The sequence below is a fragment of the Cydia fagiglandana genome, chromosome 18, assembly GCF_963556715.1.
Source record: "Cydia fagiglandana chromosome 18, ilCydFagi1.1, whole genome shotgun sequence".
NCBI classification, from domain to species: Eukaryota; Metazoa; Arthropoda; class Insecta; order Lepidoptera; family Tortricidae; genus Cydia; species Cydia fagiglandana.
The window spans coordinates 8,870,428-8,888,305 of NC_085949.1; the positions used below are offsets into that span (position 1 = coordinate 8,870,428).

The window sequence follows — 17,878 nt, forward strand, 5'->3', positions numbered from 1 at the left end:
CTATTTTCTAATACCGTTGATTCAAATTCGATTGCCAATTTTCCTTGTATGGTGGGCCGCTAGAGGTGTACGAAAATCTATGTGGAAAGCGTCTCTCCTGTAGCAGGCGTGGCTCACTCCGCGATTTCGTCGCTTTGCCACAGGTAGCTAAAAGTAGGTACATCCGTTCGGCCCCAATTTTGGGGTTTGCCATAAGCCGCGCGTGGCGCTGTCGCCACCTAGCGGCCATATCTGTGCTGATCGTAACAAACGCGTTTTGTTAGGGAGTGAGTCTTCTGTACCTAGTACTATTATTTATTCTGTGCCTGTAGTATAGTTATTTCATAGAAATTATGACAGTTATATGAGATCCGGGCACTAATAAACCGTTTCAAACATTGCGCCACGTACAGGATAATTAACGAAGTGTTTAAATGGTTTATCGTCTTTGCAGAAACTAAATGGCAGCATTGCGCACCTGTTGGCTGGCGCACCAAGCTAACAGTTTTATGATATCGTAGTTTCAACTCGTGCAAGAAGTTCATTATTTTAGCACGAACAATGCCTGCTTGCTTTATTGGGGATGCAGTTAATGCTGGCTTTTTAGCACAAGGAAGAAAGAGTAAGCAGTATTCCAGAATTATTGCACAAACTGTAAGTTAACGATTTAATGAACCTTTTTATTCCAGATTAGTAGTTATTCATTCGTATACACGAATACTCTCATCATTTTAAACATTCGCATCAACATTCGCGTCCGCATCGAATGAAGCGAATGTTTTGCGAGTGCGAATGTGCACAGATCGTATGTCCTGTCTCGCCCGCGTTACATATTTCCTTACATTCGTATTCGCATTCGGACATTCGTATTCTAGACATTCGGATTCGCATTCGCGAATGTGAAGAATGCGACAATCGTGACATCCCTGTTCCAGATTGATATCCATGATACTGGCACATATTGATTAGTGTCTATTGGTTAGTCCCGTGTGTGTATTAGTCGGCGCAACCTACTACGGCGTACGTCAAACAAAATTTGGGAATTATGTATTGAGCTTTAGATATAAGATAGGTTAAACGGTAGGTCTTAGTTTCATACATATAGGAGCCAATTCATAACTGTCAAATATATGATCTTAGAAAAATCCACTATACCCGTAGTCACATGTACACAAGAAGATTTCGACGTACATTTCAACGGCTTTAGCTGGGTGGGCGAAGGATAAACGAAACGAACCTACGATTGACGTATATATCTCAGGAGTGGCCTTACGGGATATAAGAATGGGGCATGAATGGGGCCAGTATAGCGGTGTGACACCGCTACAACGCGATTGGTTGGTGAGATCGCATCAAGCGAGCGATTGGTCGCAACTAGTTGCGTTAGACTGCACGATTGGCTTGAATTACTGAGTGACACCGCTGAATTGGTACCATTTTTAGTGCCCGTAAGGCACTCATTAGATTACCTACCTATCTCGTCTTCGTCAAAAGACAACAAGTTAGTATGATTCACTCTATTTACGAGTATACTACAGTGACAGCGGTCCATGGTGATAATATAGTCACCAATGCCAGACATCTAACTGACCATAAACAACTTTAAATGGATAATGCAGAATAAAGATAGTTTAATAGCAGCTTTATTTTAACAATGTTTTGTTTCACGAATGTGAAACAACCCCAGCTGCGATCTCAGTAATTTATTAAGGGTCGTGCGGTTATTTTTGAGCGGCACTCGGGCAAAAAGTACGCAGAGTTAGAAACCACACAAGTGTAACGGTTAACGAGAACAAATTGTTTTATAGCTGTAAGCCTGTAAGCTTTGTTTGCCTATAAAACGAAGAGGGAACAAAATGTAGTAGGGTTGGTACAATAATTGTCTTTCAACCTTTACGAGGTCTAACCGCCTATTACATCGTACGTGATTTAGAAAAAAAATATTTTTTCATATTTATTGTATTTCGCATTAGGTAGTTCAAACAAATAAAAATCTGAAAGGATTACTGACCAAGTATTGTATATCATAATATTTCCACTTGATCAAGTAACAAGTCAAGCTAATTAAAATAATAAACGTAAAATCTTAATATCTAACGCAATACATTAGGGTATACTACCCAACAAAAGGTTCCTTATACAAAATAATTTATGCTTCTGAATTCAAACTTTCACAAATTGATCAACGTCACTATTTGAACCCATTAAAATAGTGACCAGTCAAATAGTAGTCAATCATTCGAGGGGGTGAAACTAGAAATGTTTACTCTTAAAGGTGACAGTCCATTTCCAACGACAGCTGCGCTACGGTTCATTTTACTATGGAAATTGACAATAACATTGACGCGTTCGGACTAGTAGTGCAGCTGCGGTCAAAAATAGAATGTTACCCTTAATGTGACGTTCGGATGTCAACTGCAGCTGTATTGCTGTTGCAGCGTCGTTGTTGCCGCGACTGTAGATTTCAATCTCCTTGATAAAATGAGTGACGTTCGCTGCAACCTAATGCTCAAAGAGACGTTCACTCCGTCACTCATTTTATCAAGGAAAATTGCGTATACCTACATCGGCGGCAATAAAATTACATTAATGTTTATTGAAAAGCCTAGTGAGAAGTGAAGACGCACTTGTGACAACCCTTCAGAAGAGGCGGGTTAGAGAAACCACAAATTTTGTCGAGATACGTACGTGTACTTGTACATACCTGGTGCGGAATTTTGCGATTCGCAAAAATCGCCGGTGAAACCCGACGTGCACGCGCAGCTGACTGCCGCGGGGCCCATCTGACTGCGGACATTTATTAATTATGTATCTTGAACAAACATACACTGAGAGAAAAGTGCAACAAAAATACACTTAGAATTACAAAAATGAACTTAATCTGGGGACAAGGAGAGTTAACTAATAGGAACAAATTGACTTTTGCAATTTCTATTACTTCTTGCAATTTCTATTATCTGTTTGTTGAAATTATATTTGGGATTTCTGAGCTGTTTGTAGAAATAAATAAACTTTACAGAATTAGTGAATCGTCCATAATTATTACTAAAACTTCATTTTTTCCCCCAGTACAGAACTGTTTTTTAATTCCTGGTGATGATTTTTCTCTCAGTGTATGGAAGAAAGAAGAATAAAAAGACAGCATACCTGCATCAAAAAACAAAGTAGTAAACTGAATTAAAAACCAATCAGGCCCAGATAGTTCAATCATTTTTCAAGCCCCGAACATTATTGTGCACAAGTTTTTGCATAAAATATCGAAATTAATGATATGTGTGCACTTAATAAATAACTCGAAACTAAGTCGAAATTATAATTATAACCAATTTGGATTCATTTTTATACAGGAAAATATTATTCATATAAGAACAAAGAACTAGTTAAAAGGCATACGCGTGGTATATGTTGAGCTTCAGTCCTTATGACGCGCGGCGTGTGTCGTAATGTTCCATTTAAAATCATTAACTGTTTAATTCGTCAGCAGTGCATGTATGTTAAATTTTTATAAACTTTTTCAATGCGATAATTATTAGTAGGTACTGTCGTAATTCCTAATTCCATTCTCATTTCAGTAATAGCAACAGATGGCAAGGAATATGTTGTGTACATATATGTACATCGACTGAGGAAAATAACTGAGATCCATGTTTACATCAGGTAATATAATAATAATATGATCAAGTTTGCGAAGTTTTTCTCTTACTTATACTGGCGCAGGTATCATGTCCTGACAAACAAACGACATCCGCCTGACAAGTTCTATAAATAGTTCGATTGCTCTCGACTCGCTACGTTTAATAACATTCCCACTGAATTCATTGTCAGTTAAACAATTGGCAAAACTCAAGCAACACTCGGGGACATCGCGATGAAGTTCTCCGGCGTTGACGCCCCCGAGACCCAGCATAAAATGTAGTCTAAATAGGACGGAACCACTTCAGAATAATATGCATTTAACTTGTAACGAGCGAAAGTTTCTCAACAAATATCGGGGTTTCCGCGAAATAGCACCGCGGTCCGCGCGGAATTCGTTATACTGAGGAAATTGCACAACATTAAAGGAAACGAGCGACCGCTTCTCGTTTAAATGAATGCAGTGAGAAAACGGAAATGTATAATTCAGGGCACCACCCGGGACACTAGTTATTAAATAGATGTAGCCGAGTTACCTGCAGGTCCCGCCGTTTTTGCACATGTTGGTCCGCGGGCAGAGTGGGCCAACGCCGCAGTCCGCACCAGAGTAGCCCTCAAAACACGCGCAGAAAAACTCCCTGCCGAGCGGAAAATATTGCGAGCTGAGTGATAAATTTCGTAAAATACCCGCGTTGAAATGCCCGCTGCGACGCGATATGAGAGGGCACATTTTAACCGTGCACGAATTTGTAAACAGTGAATGATGCCACTATATCCTTGCCACTGGATCATGGTGCGTGTCATCGATTCGCGGCCGTTTTGTTCAGCTTCGCACTAAATTTTCACGCTCTATTGATCGCGATAATAGGTTTTCGAGTGGGAATTTCGCTGAAATATTTGTATCCCTTAAAAATGTAGATTTAAGTATTCCTAGTTGTTTTTATACTGCGGGACATTTCCCGCATATGTGTTGCCTGGTCATTACCTATTTAAGTATATCTTGAATTCCATTGAGGTAGGTAGTAGTTGTAGTGAAGTCATAGATCGAATTCAATATTATCGTAACTTATTTACCCAGATATAAGTACAACAATGTAATATACAGGGTGTTACTGACCATGGGGCTTTAAAATCAGGGCTTGATTCTACTCGCTAAACTGAGCTACTTTTATTATGGCACTAACCCTGAAATTTTTTTTACTTTTTCATACATTGTGGCTGATCAGATGTCGACGTTTTCTATGGAAAAGCCAAAATTGTTTCCCCGATTTTAGGGTTGGCCCCATAATAAAAGTAACTCAGCTTAGCGAGTAAAATCAAGCCCTGGAATTAAAGCCCCATGGTCAGTAACATCCTGTATAGGTAGTTTGCTGGATTTAAAATGTTATAATAAAACTTTTTTATCCACGATCTTTTACGTAAAGAAGAAGAACTATTTTACTCATATTACAATATGATGATCCAGATAGCAGAATTAAACCGCTCCTAATATCTTAATAATTTTGCGGTTCAGGCGAGATTTAATATCTTGGAATTAAAGTGGCATCTCTTATAATAATATTTCAAGAAACTGACTTAGCTTCTCAATTACATAGTTTTCTCTCAGCTCGGTTAACATTAACCAGGAGAAATATGTTTTCTATTGTGTGGTTATATAGAAATGTATTTTTATCTTGAACTTGGCTGTTTACTTAATGCGTTGCTGAATTAAAATCTGATATTGCTATGTAGGTTAGAATAGACACCAGTGTGATAGGTTAGAATAGCACCCACCACCTACTCGTATTCGTTAAATAATATTCAATGTTCTGTAAGTAATCATTAATCCTGCAATATTCTATTTCATATAGGTATTTTGATTAACGTAACTGAACACCGACAATTGTCTTAGCTGAGACAGTTGTTCTGGCTGACCTGTAGTTGTGGCTCGCGTAGCAGTGCCCCAGCAGTCGGTACTCGATGGCGCTGCAGGAGTGCGGGCCCGGCGGCTCGGCGGGGCCGCGCACGGCGTACGTCATGTTGAACCCGAAAACCGAGAGACAGTTGTACTGGCTGACCTGTAGTCGTGGCTCGCGTAGCAGTGCCCCAGCAGTCGGCACTCGATGGCGCTGCAGGAGTGCGGGCCCGGCGGCTCGGCGGGGCCGCGCACGGCGTACGTCATGTTGAACCCGAACACCGAGACTGTTGTACTGGCTCACCTGTAGTCGTGGCTCGCGTAGCAGTGCCCCAGCAGTCGGCACTCGATGGCGCTGCAGGAGTGCGGGCCCGGCGGCTCGGCGGGGCCGCGCACGGCGTACGTCATGTTGAACCCGAACACCGAGAGCAGCCCCAGAGCCCGCAGCTGCGTGCCCTCCAGCCTGTTCAGCTTAAGCTCGACTACGAGGACTGGGCTGTTGATCTGCAACAAAGATTACCTTTTATTTATTATCATTGGTTTGTTACGTCATTACTCATAAAATTAAGTGAAGAAAAGTTCTGGAAACCCACTTCTTTTTTTCGAATACTGGTGGAAAATTATGGATGATGTTTTATGTGTAGGTAAGTATATAATTTTGTTTATTTCTTTAATTAGACCTGCCTGAACTGCGAGTATATAAAACATAATATATTAGTATACAACACACAATATTTAGTTTCATTTGGCAGATCCCTTTTAAAATTATGACATTATAAATAATATGGTTATCAAATACTTACTAACTAGATTAACAATAAAGTTGACTTAGGGCCACTTGCACTATCCCACTAATCCGGGGTTAACCGGTTAAACCGTTAACCCAGTGTCAAATTATACTGGTAACCATGGTAACTTCAGGTTTAACCGGTTAACCCCGGGATATTGAATGGTGCATGTGGCCTTTAGTCACAGAATAAATAATAGTACTAGGTACAGAAGACTCACTCTCTAACAAAACGCGTCTATTACAATCAGCACAGATATGGCCGCTAGGTGGCGACAGCGCCACGCGCGGCTTATGGCAAACCCCAAAATTGAGGCGGAACGGATGTACTTTTAGCTACCTGTAGCAAAGCGACGAAATCGCAGAGTGAGCCACACTGAGAGAAAAATCATCACCAGGAATTAAAAACAGTTCTGTAGGTACTGGGGGAAAAAATGAAGTTTTAGTAATAATTGTGGACGTTTCACTATTTCTGTAAAGTTTATTTATTTCTACAAACAGCTCAGTAATCCCAAATATAATTTCAACAAACAGATAATAGAAATTGCAAGAACTAATATAAATTACAAAAGTCAATTTGTTCCTATTAGTTAACTCTCCTTGCCCCCGGATTAAGTTTATTTTTGTAATTCTAAGGCCCACTTGCACCATTCCACTAACCCGGGCTTAACCAGTTAAACCTGTAATTACCATGATTACCAGTACAATTTGACACTAGGTTAGGGTTGCCATAAGTGTGGGGGCTCAGACCGGGACATTTAAAGAAAACCGGCCAAGTGCGAGTCGGACTCGCCTTCCAAGGGTTCCGTACATTAAACAATTTTCAACAATGTATATTTTGATGTGAAACGTGAGTGAAATGTTTAAAAAAGACCCGTAAGGGACGATCAAAAACTAAGTAATAAGTCCGACGCACGCTTGACTGCATATTTCTAATAGGTTTTTCTGTCATCTATAGGTATTGAACTATTTAGTATTTTTTTTTTAATTTTAGTAGATTCGGAGATAAAGAGGGGAAGTGGTCATTTTTAACCGACTTCCAAATCCCAAAGGAGGAGGTTATCAATTCGGTTGTATGTTTTTTATTTTTTTTATTTTTTTTATTTTTTTTATTTTTTATGTTTGTTACTCCATATCTCCGTCATTACTGGACCGATTTTGAAAATTATTTTTTTGATTGTATGTATATGCATACAGATTGGTCCCGTTTTTGTCAAAATCCAGTTCTGATGATGGGATCCATGAGGAATCGACGGAACTCCTCAAATCTTAAAGGCATACATATGGTGATTTTTGTGTTTTTATCAACAAATCAAGCATATACATTCAAAAACGTGACATTTGATGAAGTGGAACTGCTGATGATGATCAGAACGGAACTCTTCAACGACGCATAGTTCACCTTTTGGCGATTTGTCCTCTTCGTTATGTTTGTTAAGCAAGTTTAGTTTTTAAGCCACATTTCTGTCAAGCTCGAGTTCTGATGATGGGATCCATAAGGAATCGAGGGAACTCCTCAAACCTTAAAGGCATACATATGGTGATTTTTGTGTTTTTATCAACAAATCAAGCATATACATTCAAAAACGTGACATTTGATGAAGTGGAACTGCTGATGATGATCAGAACGGAACTCTTCAACGACGCATAGTTCACCTTTGGCGATTTGTCCTCTTCGTTATGTTTGTTAAGCAAGTTAAGTTTTTAAGCCACAATTTTGTCAAGCTTGACTTCTGATGATGGGATCCATGAGAAATCGAGGGAACTCCTCAAATTTTAAAGGCATGCGTATAGAGATTTTTGTATTTTCATCAGAAAATCAAGCATTTTCATTAAAAACTGTCACATTTGATGAAGTGGAACTGCTGATGATGATCAGAATGGAACTCTTCAACGACGCACAGTTCACGTTTGGCGATTTGTCCTCTTCGTTATGTTTGTTAAGCAAGTTTAGTTTTTAAGCCACATTTCTGTCAAGCTCGAGTTCTGATGATGGGATCTATAAGGAATCGAGGGAACTCCTCAAACCTTAAAGGCATACGTATAGAATTTTTTGTATTTTCATCATAAAATCAAGCATTTACATTAAAAACTGTCGCATTTGATGAAGTGGAACTGCTGATGATGATCAGAACAGAACTCTTCAACGACGCATAGTACATGTTTGGTGATTTCGAATTTCGATTTTGACTTGGACTGGGACCCGGACTCATACCCGGATCCGGTTCGGACCCGGACTCGGACTCGGACCCGGACTCGGACCCGGACTCGGACCCGGACTCGGACCCGGACCCGGACCCGGACTTGAACCGGGACTCGGACCCGGACTCTGACTCAGAGACCCGGACCTTGACCCGGAAAACCACTATGATACCTAAACTAAATAAACCACTATGATTACCTACCATAAAATGTGGGTATGATGATGCCGAACCCCTCCCGCTCAAACTCCCGTACACCGCACCGCATGCGCCGTTAAGTGGGTTACGCTACGTCTTACGTAGGCGAACAACGCGCGAACGCGGCGCCTGACATTCGCGTGCAAATCGCGCCGCACCGCGTTCGCAACGAGATCGCTTACGTAGGACACTTCTATGGGCATCAAAGGATTGATTTCGCCGCGCCGCGCCGCGCCGCGTTCGCGCGTTGTTCGCCTACGTAAGACGTAGCGTTAGGTTAGGTTTGAACTCCGATCCTCACAGAACCGAACAAAAGTGGGTTAGGTTTGGTTAGAACTGTGAGTCTTACAGACACGAAATGCTACTAGAAAAGTGGGTTTGATTAGGTTCGAACTGCGATCCTCACAGAACCGAACTGCTATCAGAGAAGAGGGTTAGGTTAGGCTAGATAACTACGACCCTTACGGAAACGAAATGCTACTAGAAAGTACTGGTTTTACCTCCTTTTCTACATAGTGCACCATCTACCATAATCTTTCACCGGGCCCCATAGAAGTCGGTTTTTTTTTCTTAAAAATTATGCTATTACATAAGGCACAAACAACGATAGAGCGTACTTTATTTATTTTCCCATAATTAGGTTTAATTAACCCAACTCGTTAAGTAAGATTCAATGTAGGTATTTAAACCGGCTCCAGGCAGCCTAGCCAAGGTGACAATTGCTTGCGCTTCGCCATCGATATGCTTTGTGTCTTCGCTTTCTGTCGCTCTTCCATATTAGTGTGACAGTGACAGATGCGGTACGTTCGCTACGGAGCGATAGCGATTGGCATGTTGTCTGTGGGGCCTGTTTGGAGTGCTCTCAATTCAGATGACAAATCTCACAAGGAAGTTATAAAGGATTACGTGTCATGTTTTATCAGTAGGCGTGACGCGAACGCCGCTCGCGCATTCATCAGTGCCTCGCGTTTACTAGACGCGACGTCCCTCAGTGACGTCTCCGCAGTATTTATACCCCTGGCGTCACACAACTATTTCACGTCTCGGATATTTCAGAGGCGATTATGTCAGCGGCGTCATTGAGACGTGAAGAGTGAAGAGTGTGGTAAAGAAAGGCTACACTCAAAGTCTGTGCACCAATATGCCTATTGGTATGATTGAGGTATGATTACATACCTACACTATGTCACGACTTATATCAAGATCATTTAGTTTATTAATATGTGTATTTATTATTCTTACTTTTGATGTAGTAAGTACCTAATAACGTAACAGTTCTCTAAGGCCTTGACAATGAAGTTGTATTATTGATAAGGGTTAATGCTAACGTCTCGAAAATATTAAAGTCTAATCGTGTATTTAGTAAAACACTAGCGACCCGCCCCAGCACGGGTTACACATTTAACAAATTATACACCTGGGTGAATCAACTTTTTAACCGACTTCCAAATCCCAAAGGAGGAGGTTATCAATTCGGTTGTATGTTTTTTTTTATTTTTATTTTTTTTATTTTTTATGTTTGTTACTCCATATCTCCGTCATTACTGGACCGATTTTGAAAATTATTTTTTTGATTGAATGTATATGCATACAGATTGGTCCCGTTTCTGTCAAAACCCAGTTCTGATGATGGGTTCCATGAGGAATCGAGGGAACTCCTCAAATCTTAAAGGCATACATATAGTGATTTTTGGGTTTTTATCATCAAATCAAGCATATACATCCAAAAGAGTGACATTTGATGAAGTGGAACTGCTGATGATGATCAGAACGGAACTCCTCAACGACGCATAGTTCTCGGTTGGCGATTTGTCCTCTTCGTTATGTTTGTTAAGCAAGTTCAGTTTTTAATGCACATTTTTGTCAAGTTCGAGTTCTGATGATGGGATCCATGAGGAATCGAGAGAACTCCTCAAATCTTAAAGGCATGCGTATAGAGATTTTTGTATTTACATCAGAAAATTAAGCATTTTCATTAAAAACTGTCGCATTTGATGAAGTGGAACTGCTGATGATGATCAGAACAGAACTCTTCAACGACGCATAGTTCACGTTTGGCGATTTTTCCTCTTCGTTATGTTTGTTAAGCAAGTTAAGTTTTTAAGCCACATTTTTGTCAAGCTCGAGTTCTGATGATGGGATCCATAAGGAATCGAGGGAACTCCTCAAATATTAAAGGCATACGCATAGATTTTTTTGTATTTTCATCATAAAATCAAGCATTTACATTAAAAACTGTCGCATTTGATGAAATGGAACTGCTGATGATGACCAGAATAGAACTCTTCAACAACGCATAGTACACATTTGGTGATTACGAATTTCGATTTTGACTTGGACTGGGTCCCGGACTCGGACCCAGAACCGGACTCATACCCGGATCCGGTTCGGACCCGGACCCGGACCTGCACTCGAACCCGGGCTCGGACCCGGACTCGGACCCGGACTTTGACCCGGAAAACCACTATGATACCTTAACTAAATAAACCACTATGATTACCTACCATAAAATGTGTAAGTATATAAGTATGATGATGCCAATCTTACTAGCCCCTCCCGCTTAAACCCCCGTACACCGCACCGCATGCGCCGTTAAGTGGGTTAGGTTAGGTTTGAACTGCGATCCTCACAGAACCGAACTGCTATCAGAGAAGTGGGTTAGGTTAGGCTAGAATTACGACCCTTACAGAAGCGAAATGCTAGTAGAAAAGTGGGTGGTTTTACCTCCTTTTCTACATAATGTACCATCTACAATAATCTTTCACCGGCCCCCATAGAAGTCGGTTTTTTTTTTCTTAAAAATTATTTGTCTATTTACTTAAATTACTTCTAAACTATTAATCTTAAAATTATTAATAAAATATATTTGAGATTCCCACAGCTCTATCACTTGATATATAACACCATATAGTTTGCAAAACTTTGTTTATTAACTGTCTTATTTACCCCCCAATAAGTGCCCCCTGTGTTTAAAATTCATTTTATTTACGTTACATGTCCATCTTCGGGTTATAGATTGACATAATATATGTGTACCAAATTTCCACTTAACTGTCACAAATAATGTAGGTACCTAAATGAAAACGCGAGCGAAGCGAGCGCGAAATTTTTTCGAGATAATAGTAGGTAGATTTTTAGGATTTCGTACTTCAAAAGGAAAAAAACGGAGCCCATATAGGATCACTTTGTTGACCGTCCGGCCGTCTATCTGTCTCAATGCCCCCTACTAAATAACTATGATTTATAAACCGGGACAATTTGCTTATGGGCCGGGACACCGGGACATCATGCTTCAAACCAGGACATGTCCCGGCGTACCGGGACGTATGGCAACCCTACACTAGGTTAATGTTTTAACCGCTTAACTCCGGGTTAGTGGAATGGTGCAAGTGGGCCTTAGTGTATTTTTGTTGTACCTACTTTTCTCTCAGTGCACGCCTGCTTTAGTCAATCTCTAACAAAACACACTATCGGATAAATACACGTGTGACATAAAAGTTTTCCGTTCTATCCTTATTCAAATTGAAGCTTCCCGGTAAGCTTCAGCACTAGCGCAAGTACCTAACGGGACATAAGTCCTCTTCGGACTCGTAAGAAATGTGCTGTCGAATTATTTATGAAGTTATTCCTTCAGCTGTCTCCTGGCGACTTCTCAACTAAGAATTACGGACTACGAAGTAAACGGGATTTGGCCATCTTCCAAAAACACATATTATTGTTTTTTCTTCCACTTCGCTAGCTGTAAGGCTAGCTGTATAAGTAGCTTCGTTAGTGGAATAATGTGACGTAACGAGTTACCATTTACGTTGCTTCTGTCGACACTGTTTCGCTTTTACGTTTTTTCTTGTGATTGTAAGAGAGCGACTGTCATTTCATTCAATCCGAGGAAAATAAAACGAAAAATGTTCCCATTTTTCCGTTTATGTTTTTATTAGGAAGGACGTGAATGGGCCAATCTACCTCTTTTAATTGAGGTAAAGAATCTTCGTTATAAAAAAGTAGACTTTTCTTATATATTTCTTTATTATTATATTATTTCTTTAATAAATTAACCGATGTAAATACATTGATGTTAAGTTTCATGTTTATTAGTAAGTGCGAAAGTGACGCGTGATATGACAAGTGATAAAAATGCGACCATGATACCGCCACTGCAGGCCTACTATGGAAATATGGATGGCTTTATCCACTTGACAAAATATCCGTCATTGAAAGTGACGGATACCGTTTTATCACGCTGTCACGTAGAACGACCATCGTATCCGTACTGGTGTTTTGGCGTTTTTCGCGTAAGAAATAAGGCACCACTCCATTTGCAAAGCATTGCTGTTACGTATAGCAGGATGCTGAATGCTACGAGAAAAGGGCGATATTCATGCACCATGGCAAATATTGATAAATTGAGTAACGGATTTAAACGTTCCAATCGCAGAACATTGGCAACGATGGCAACTTAATTTATCAAGGAAATAGACAGTGACATCGTCCGTTTTTTGTAACATGCAGCATTTCATGTATACTTTTGCAACAGGGATAATGAGAGCTCTTAACTTATTCAAAATAGTAAGTAGAGCAAGAGTAACAAATTACATACGCTGCCTGTGCCGTGTTCGCATATCGTCGAGTCAAAGTGTTACGTTTCAAACGTAACTAAAGCAATTTCCTTTTTTTAGTTCCATACTCACAGCGACATTGTAACAAAACAGGCCGAACGAGATTGTTTTCAGCGCCATCTATCCGCACAAGGAGACACTTGAACCCTTAGTCGCGAGCTGTCGGTCTAGAAAACATTATGGTTCTTATTTAGTACTCAATATTTTCTTTAATGGTTGAAATATTTAGGTTTAGTTCCTCAAAAATATTAGTACTCGGTATCGTTGGTCTTTTAATATTATAATTTTCAAATATTGTTTGGGACATCGTTTGCAATGCCTGGCAAAATTCCTTGGCTCTGCGCGTGGGTTCATAGATAAGAAAAAAATAACAAGAGAGGAAATGGATTGTCGAACGAGATCAAGTCACTGAGATTTCCGCAGCCATGTGAGGAAGTTGGTGCAGATATTCTCTGGTCGCTTTGTACGGGAGCCATCCCTGTAAAATATGGAAATACATCTTCACTTTTTGTAGCGAGGTAAGCCACAGCGCAAATCTTTATAGAAATATAGCCCGGTTTTTTATAACGTTCGTCTTTACTGATTTTACATTTCCTTGTTACAGCAAACAGAGCAATATGGCGTCCTAAATTGAATTCATGGAGGATAATTCCTAAAGAAATATTTTTTTATAAATGTCAGCAGTGTAGCATCAATCGCTTCACTTGAGATCCGGGTAAGCATTTGCGATTTTATTGTAGGAAATGTAACCTTTTTTTTGTCCTTGCCCATGTGTGTCGGATGACCGCATGGCCAATTTGTAGGTTTTCCTGTAAATGCCAGATCGGTGTGTTAGTTTAGTAATTGTCCAGTTAATTTCAGTGGAGAATCAATCCTTTTTTTTTATATTGGGTTTCAATATGTGGTTTTTTTTTCCCTTTAGCCTTTATGCCGGTCCCTACCCTGGGCTTTTCTTCGGGCACGTGTCGGCGCTGGGCGTTGCCGTAGACGTTGGGCTGGAGCTTCGTGCTGCTCATCGCGACGTTGGCGAAGCGGGCAGGCAGCCACCTGGACACGTGGCTGACGGTATCACCGCGTGTCACCGCGACTCTTGGCTGTTCCCCTGCGTGCCTCTGGGGCAGTGCGTAGCCACGGCTTCACCGGCTTCTGCTACGGACACGTGACTCAGGTGTGGTCAGATCTATTTTGTTATTGGCTCTCTCGAGCTCGTGACTCCTGTTGCTCATCGCGACGTTGGCGTGCTAGATAGGCGGTCACTTGGACACGTGGCTGGCGGTTTCAGCACGTGTCACCGCGGCTTTTGGCTGCCACCTATGCGCCTCTGGCGTGACTTGGTCACAGCTAGGCTGCCTTCTTTCTATAGACACGTGATTTAGGTGTGCTACTAATCAATAGACTTTAATTAACTTCACGCAATAGTGGCCTCTTAATAAACTTCAAGTGCTCAGTGCATAATTAGTGTATAGACATAATAAACTTTAACTGAGACTGCGTAACCAGTCCGATAGCATAGTGTTCTTAGTATAATAATAGCATAAGCTTATTTTCTGTATTGCTAACCATACTACTGTTTTCGTGTGAAACATTGATATTATATTTAATTGTCTCGAGCTTAAACAATAGTTTTCTTTTCCTCATCTTATTTTTACCTTTCTGTACGCCTTACAGCGTGCTGGCGCCCATTCTCTCTGTCTAAAATTAATTTTACTCATTAAATAGATTTTTAGGAATATCACAGACGTGTAGTGTGACAATAGAGCGTCAGACCCACGAACCCTGAGTACCACTGATAGTCCATAGCTCTTAGAAACCAAAACACCAATATAGCCTGTTACATTTGACACCCAACTAAGGGGCGACGCTTTATTTTTTTAATAATGTTGTCACAGTCTGTGGATTCCGAAGAAATCTCTCTTTACTATTTTTTGAGCTCTGTAATGCACTGTGCACATCTTTCTTTTTATTTTTAAGACGCCACTATTTTCTCTGTTTGCTTGCCTACAATTATTTATACTTTGACCTTTTGACCTTTTACTATGTTATCTCTATTACCTTAAAATATGTAATATTACTTTTCACTAAAAACAAGAAACTGTATTTTCTAAAACTTTATGTAAGAAACTCTCTAAAGATTTACTACTCTGTACCCAAATTGTATATCAATGATTTAATAATAATATTACTCTGTATGTAAAATTAGACTTACATATGTATGCTTACTGTTGCTCAAATATGCACTCATTTTTTTTTTTATGTAAAAAGAGACCACTATTAAGTAAAACTTTAAAACATTTTTTTCTCAAAAATGCACCAAGCTCTAGCACTAAAATTAATCTATCTTTTTTTTTCCTCAAACTTGTTGGTCGCTGGTCAATTTCAGGTCTGCGGATGTTGCTGGTGGTTCATACCTCTCAACGTTGTCTCGCAGTCATCTCTGGTTCTCTCCGCACAGGTCATCTCTTCTGAAAGGTCAAAGTTAGTTCGCTCTGTCTCGCTTTAAATATTATAATATTAATTTATTTATTGCTTTATAGGCCTGGTAATTTAGGGCTAAAGCGTTCTACTTTATTACTACTACTCACTGAAAGGGAAGATACTTTCTATGTTCTAACATATGAACACTGTACCAAGCCTATCTGCTGGTACCTACTTATTTTGTAGATACTTAAATATATTTCTTAATTAAGGAAACTTAGTTCTTAAAGTAACTTTTATTACCGCCTGACTTACCTCTTCTTGATACTCTTAAAATACTTACTTACTATAGTTAGGTCTAAGAAACTTAATTTTTTCATTTTTTACTTAGAAGTAATGTTTATGATGAGAAATGTTACTCATCTCTGTGTTCTAAAAATAAACATACTGTGCTGATCATAATTGACAGTACCTACTCCTAGCTAATAGATATTATTATATTACTTTACTTTATAGTGTAAACATAATTTTCTTATTGCAAGCATGCAGATTTTCAACAGACGATTAGATATATGTTAGTTATAGATGTTACTACTATAGGTATTATCTTAAGAAACTTATCTTTTAATTTATGCAATGTTCAACAAAGGAATGTTGCACAGGTATTTCTATCGTTCTAAAATGAACGCTGTACTATTGCCTCTCTGCAAGGTACAAATACCTACTTTCTCTTGTAAATGTTATTTACTTTAAATATTTTTAGGTTAGGGTCACTGACACTGGATAACTTTGCTATCTAAATGTTCCATGAACATGGTTGTGAAATAAAACAACAAAGCAAGTTATTTAGTTACATTATTATGACACTACATATTTGAATAGTTTGGCATGGAGCCCACTGTTTAGATTATCCTGGATTTGACTTTAGTTCACATAACCTAATAAAGTGTCTTTGTTATGTTTGATTTTCACCATAACCCAATAAAGTGTTTTTGTTATGCTGGATTTCGCTTTGATTTCTTCTATGGCTGGTTACAGGCAATGAAGATACTGCTGGCTTATGACTTGCTTGCTTGCGGCTTGCTTGCTTGCTCGCTGTAGCTTATTGACATCGAGGTTTCGTTGTCAACGAGTTTTCTTGGATGTGACTTCGTCTTTTGGTGCTTAGCGCGTCAGCTGATTTCGGCATTTAAGGTTGGTCTAGTGCATCTATTAAAGTGATGAATCAGTGCTTTGTGAAGTGAAAATGGTGATTACAAGTGCAGTGATGTGTAATTCCATGTTCCCTTCAACATTGGATGAAGTTTCAATCCCATCTGGAGCGAAATTTTTTCATTATGCACTCGTAGATAACGTCCATTTTCAATTCCTTTGGCGCTTACGACCTTTTGGAATGGGAAGCCTACACGTCAAGCGGTATGCGTTCCGTTTCACTTAAAACCTAATTGGATCTGTGTTCAAGTGTTAGTTCTTGTGTTCTATATTATGGAAATAATTTCATGGTGTGTTCCTACACATAGTGACACTAGAAAAGGGGAGACTGGGGCAATTTAGTGCCCATCTCTTTTAAAACTCTAATTTTTTATAATAACTTTAAACTTTAATTAGAAATTGAAGTTTTCTGGGTAGGTACGTTCTGTTTGTTGTGCACTGTTTCTCTCTCTATAAACAGTGTATGGGAAATTGTTTTCACTTCTGTTGAGACAAATTCTTAAGGACTTATACTTACGTAACTTTATATTTTGATAAAATAGTTTAATCTGGATGCTTCTCTTTGTATCTCGGAAAGGGGACGGTAGTCTTCAGTGTGCTTCTGCACATTTGGTACAATAGGGGAGAGAGGGGTAAAATGTGTCACTGGTTTTGACACTTAGAATATTTTGTAGTTTCTTTTAATTAGGAATGCATATGACTGCTAACTTGTGGTCCACTTAATTTCATGCATTGGATTCTCGCTTGCGGTCCGTGCATGGGGAGTTCGTGTTCTTCTGCTGCACGCCTCCATGGAGTCGATAAGGTTGAAATGTCGTTTTCTTCCTGTCCGTACGCCACGTTCTGGTGTTTCTGCAGTCTACTCTTAGCTTTTAGTGGTTGTGGAGTAGGCAAAGCTCGGACGTGCACCCCGCCTAGAATTATTCTTCGCTCGCTGCACCGCCGA

The 17,878-nt window shown here is 39.7% G+C and overlaps 1 protein-coding gene across 1 annotated transcript in view; it reads right to left on the minus strand.

Moving 5' to 3' along the window:
• The window catches only part of LOC134673531 (uncharacterized), a 461,710-nt gene that overhangs the window by 26,103 nt on the left and 417,729 nt on the right, over positions 1–17,878 (minus strand). Inside the window, exons 3-5 of the mRNA XM_063531531.1 lie at positions 5,811–6,010; positions 4,149–4,250; positions 2,684–2,766 (exon numbers count right to left, since the gene is read on the minus strand). Of these exons, the coding sequence (XP_063387601.1) occupies positions 2,684–2,766; positions 4,149–4,250; positions 5,811–6,010 (385 nt within the window). The remainder of the gene's footprint in view (positions 1–2,683; positions 2,767–4,148; positions 4,251–5,810; positions 6,011–17,878) is intronic.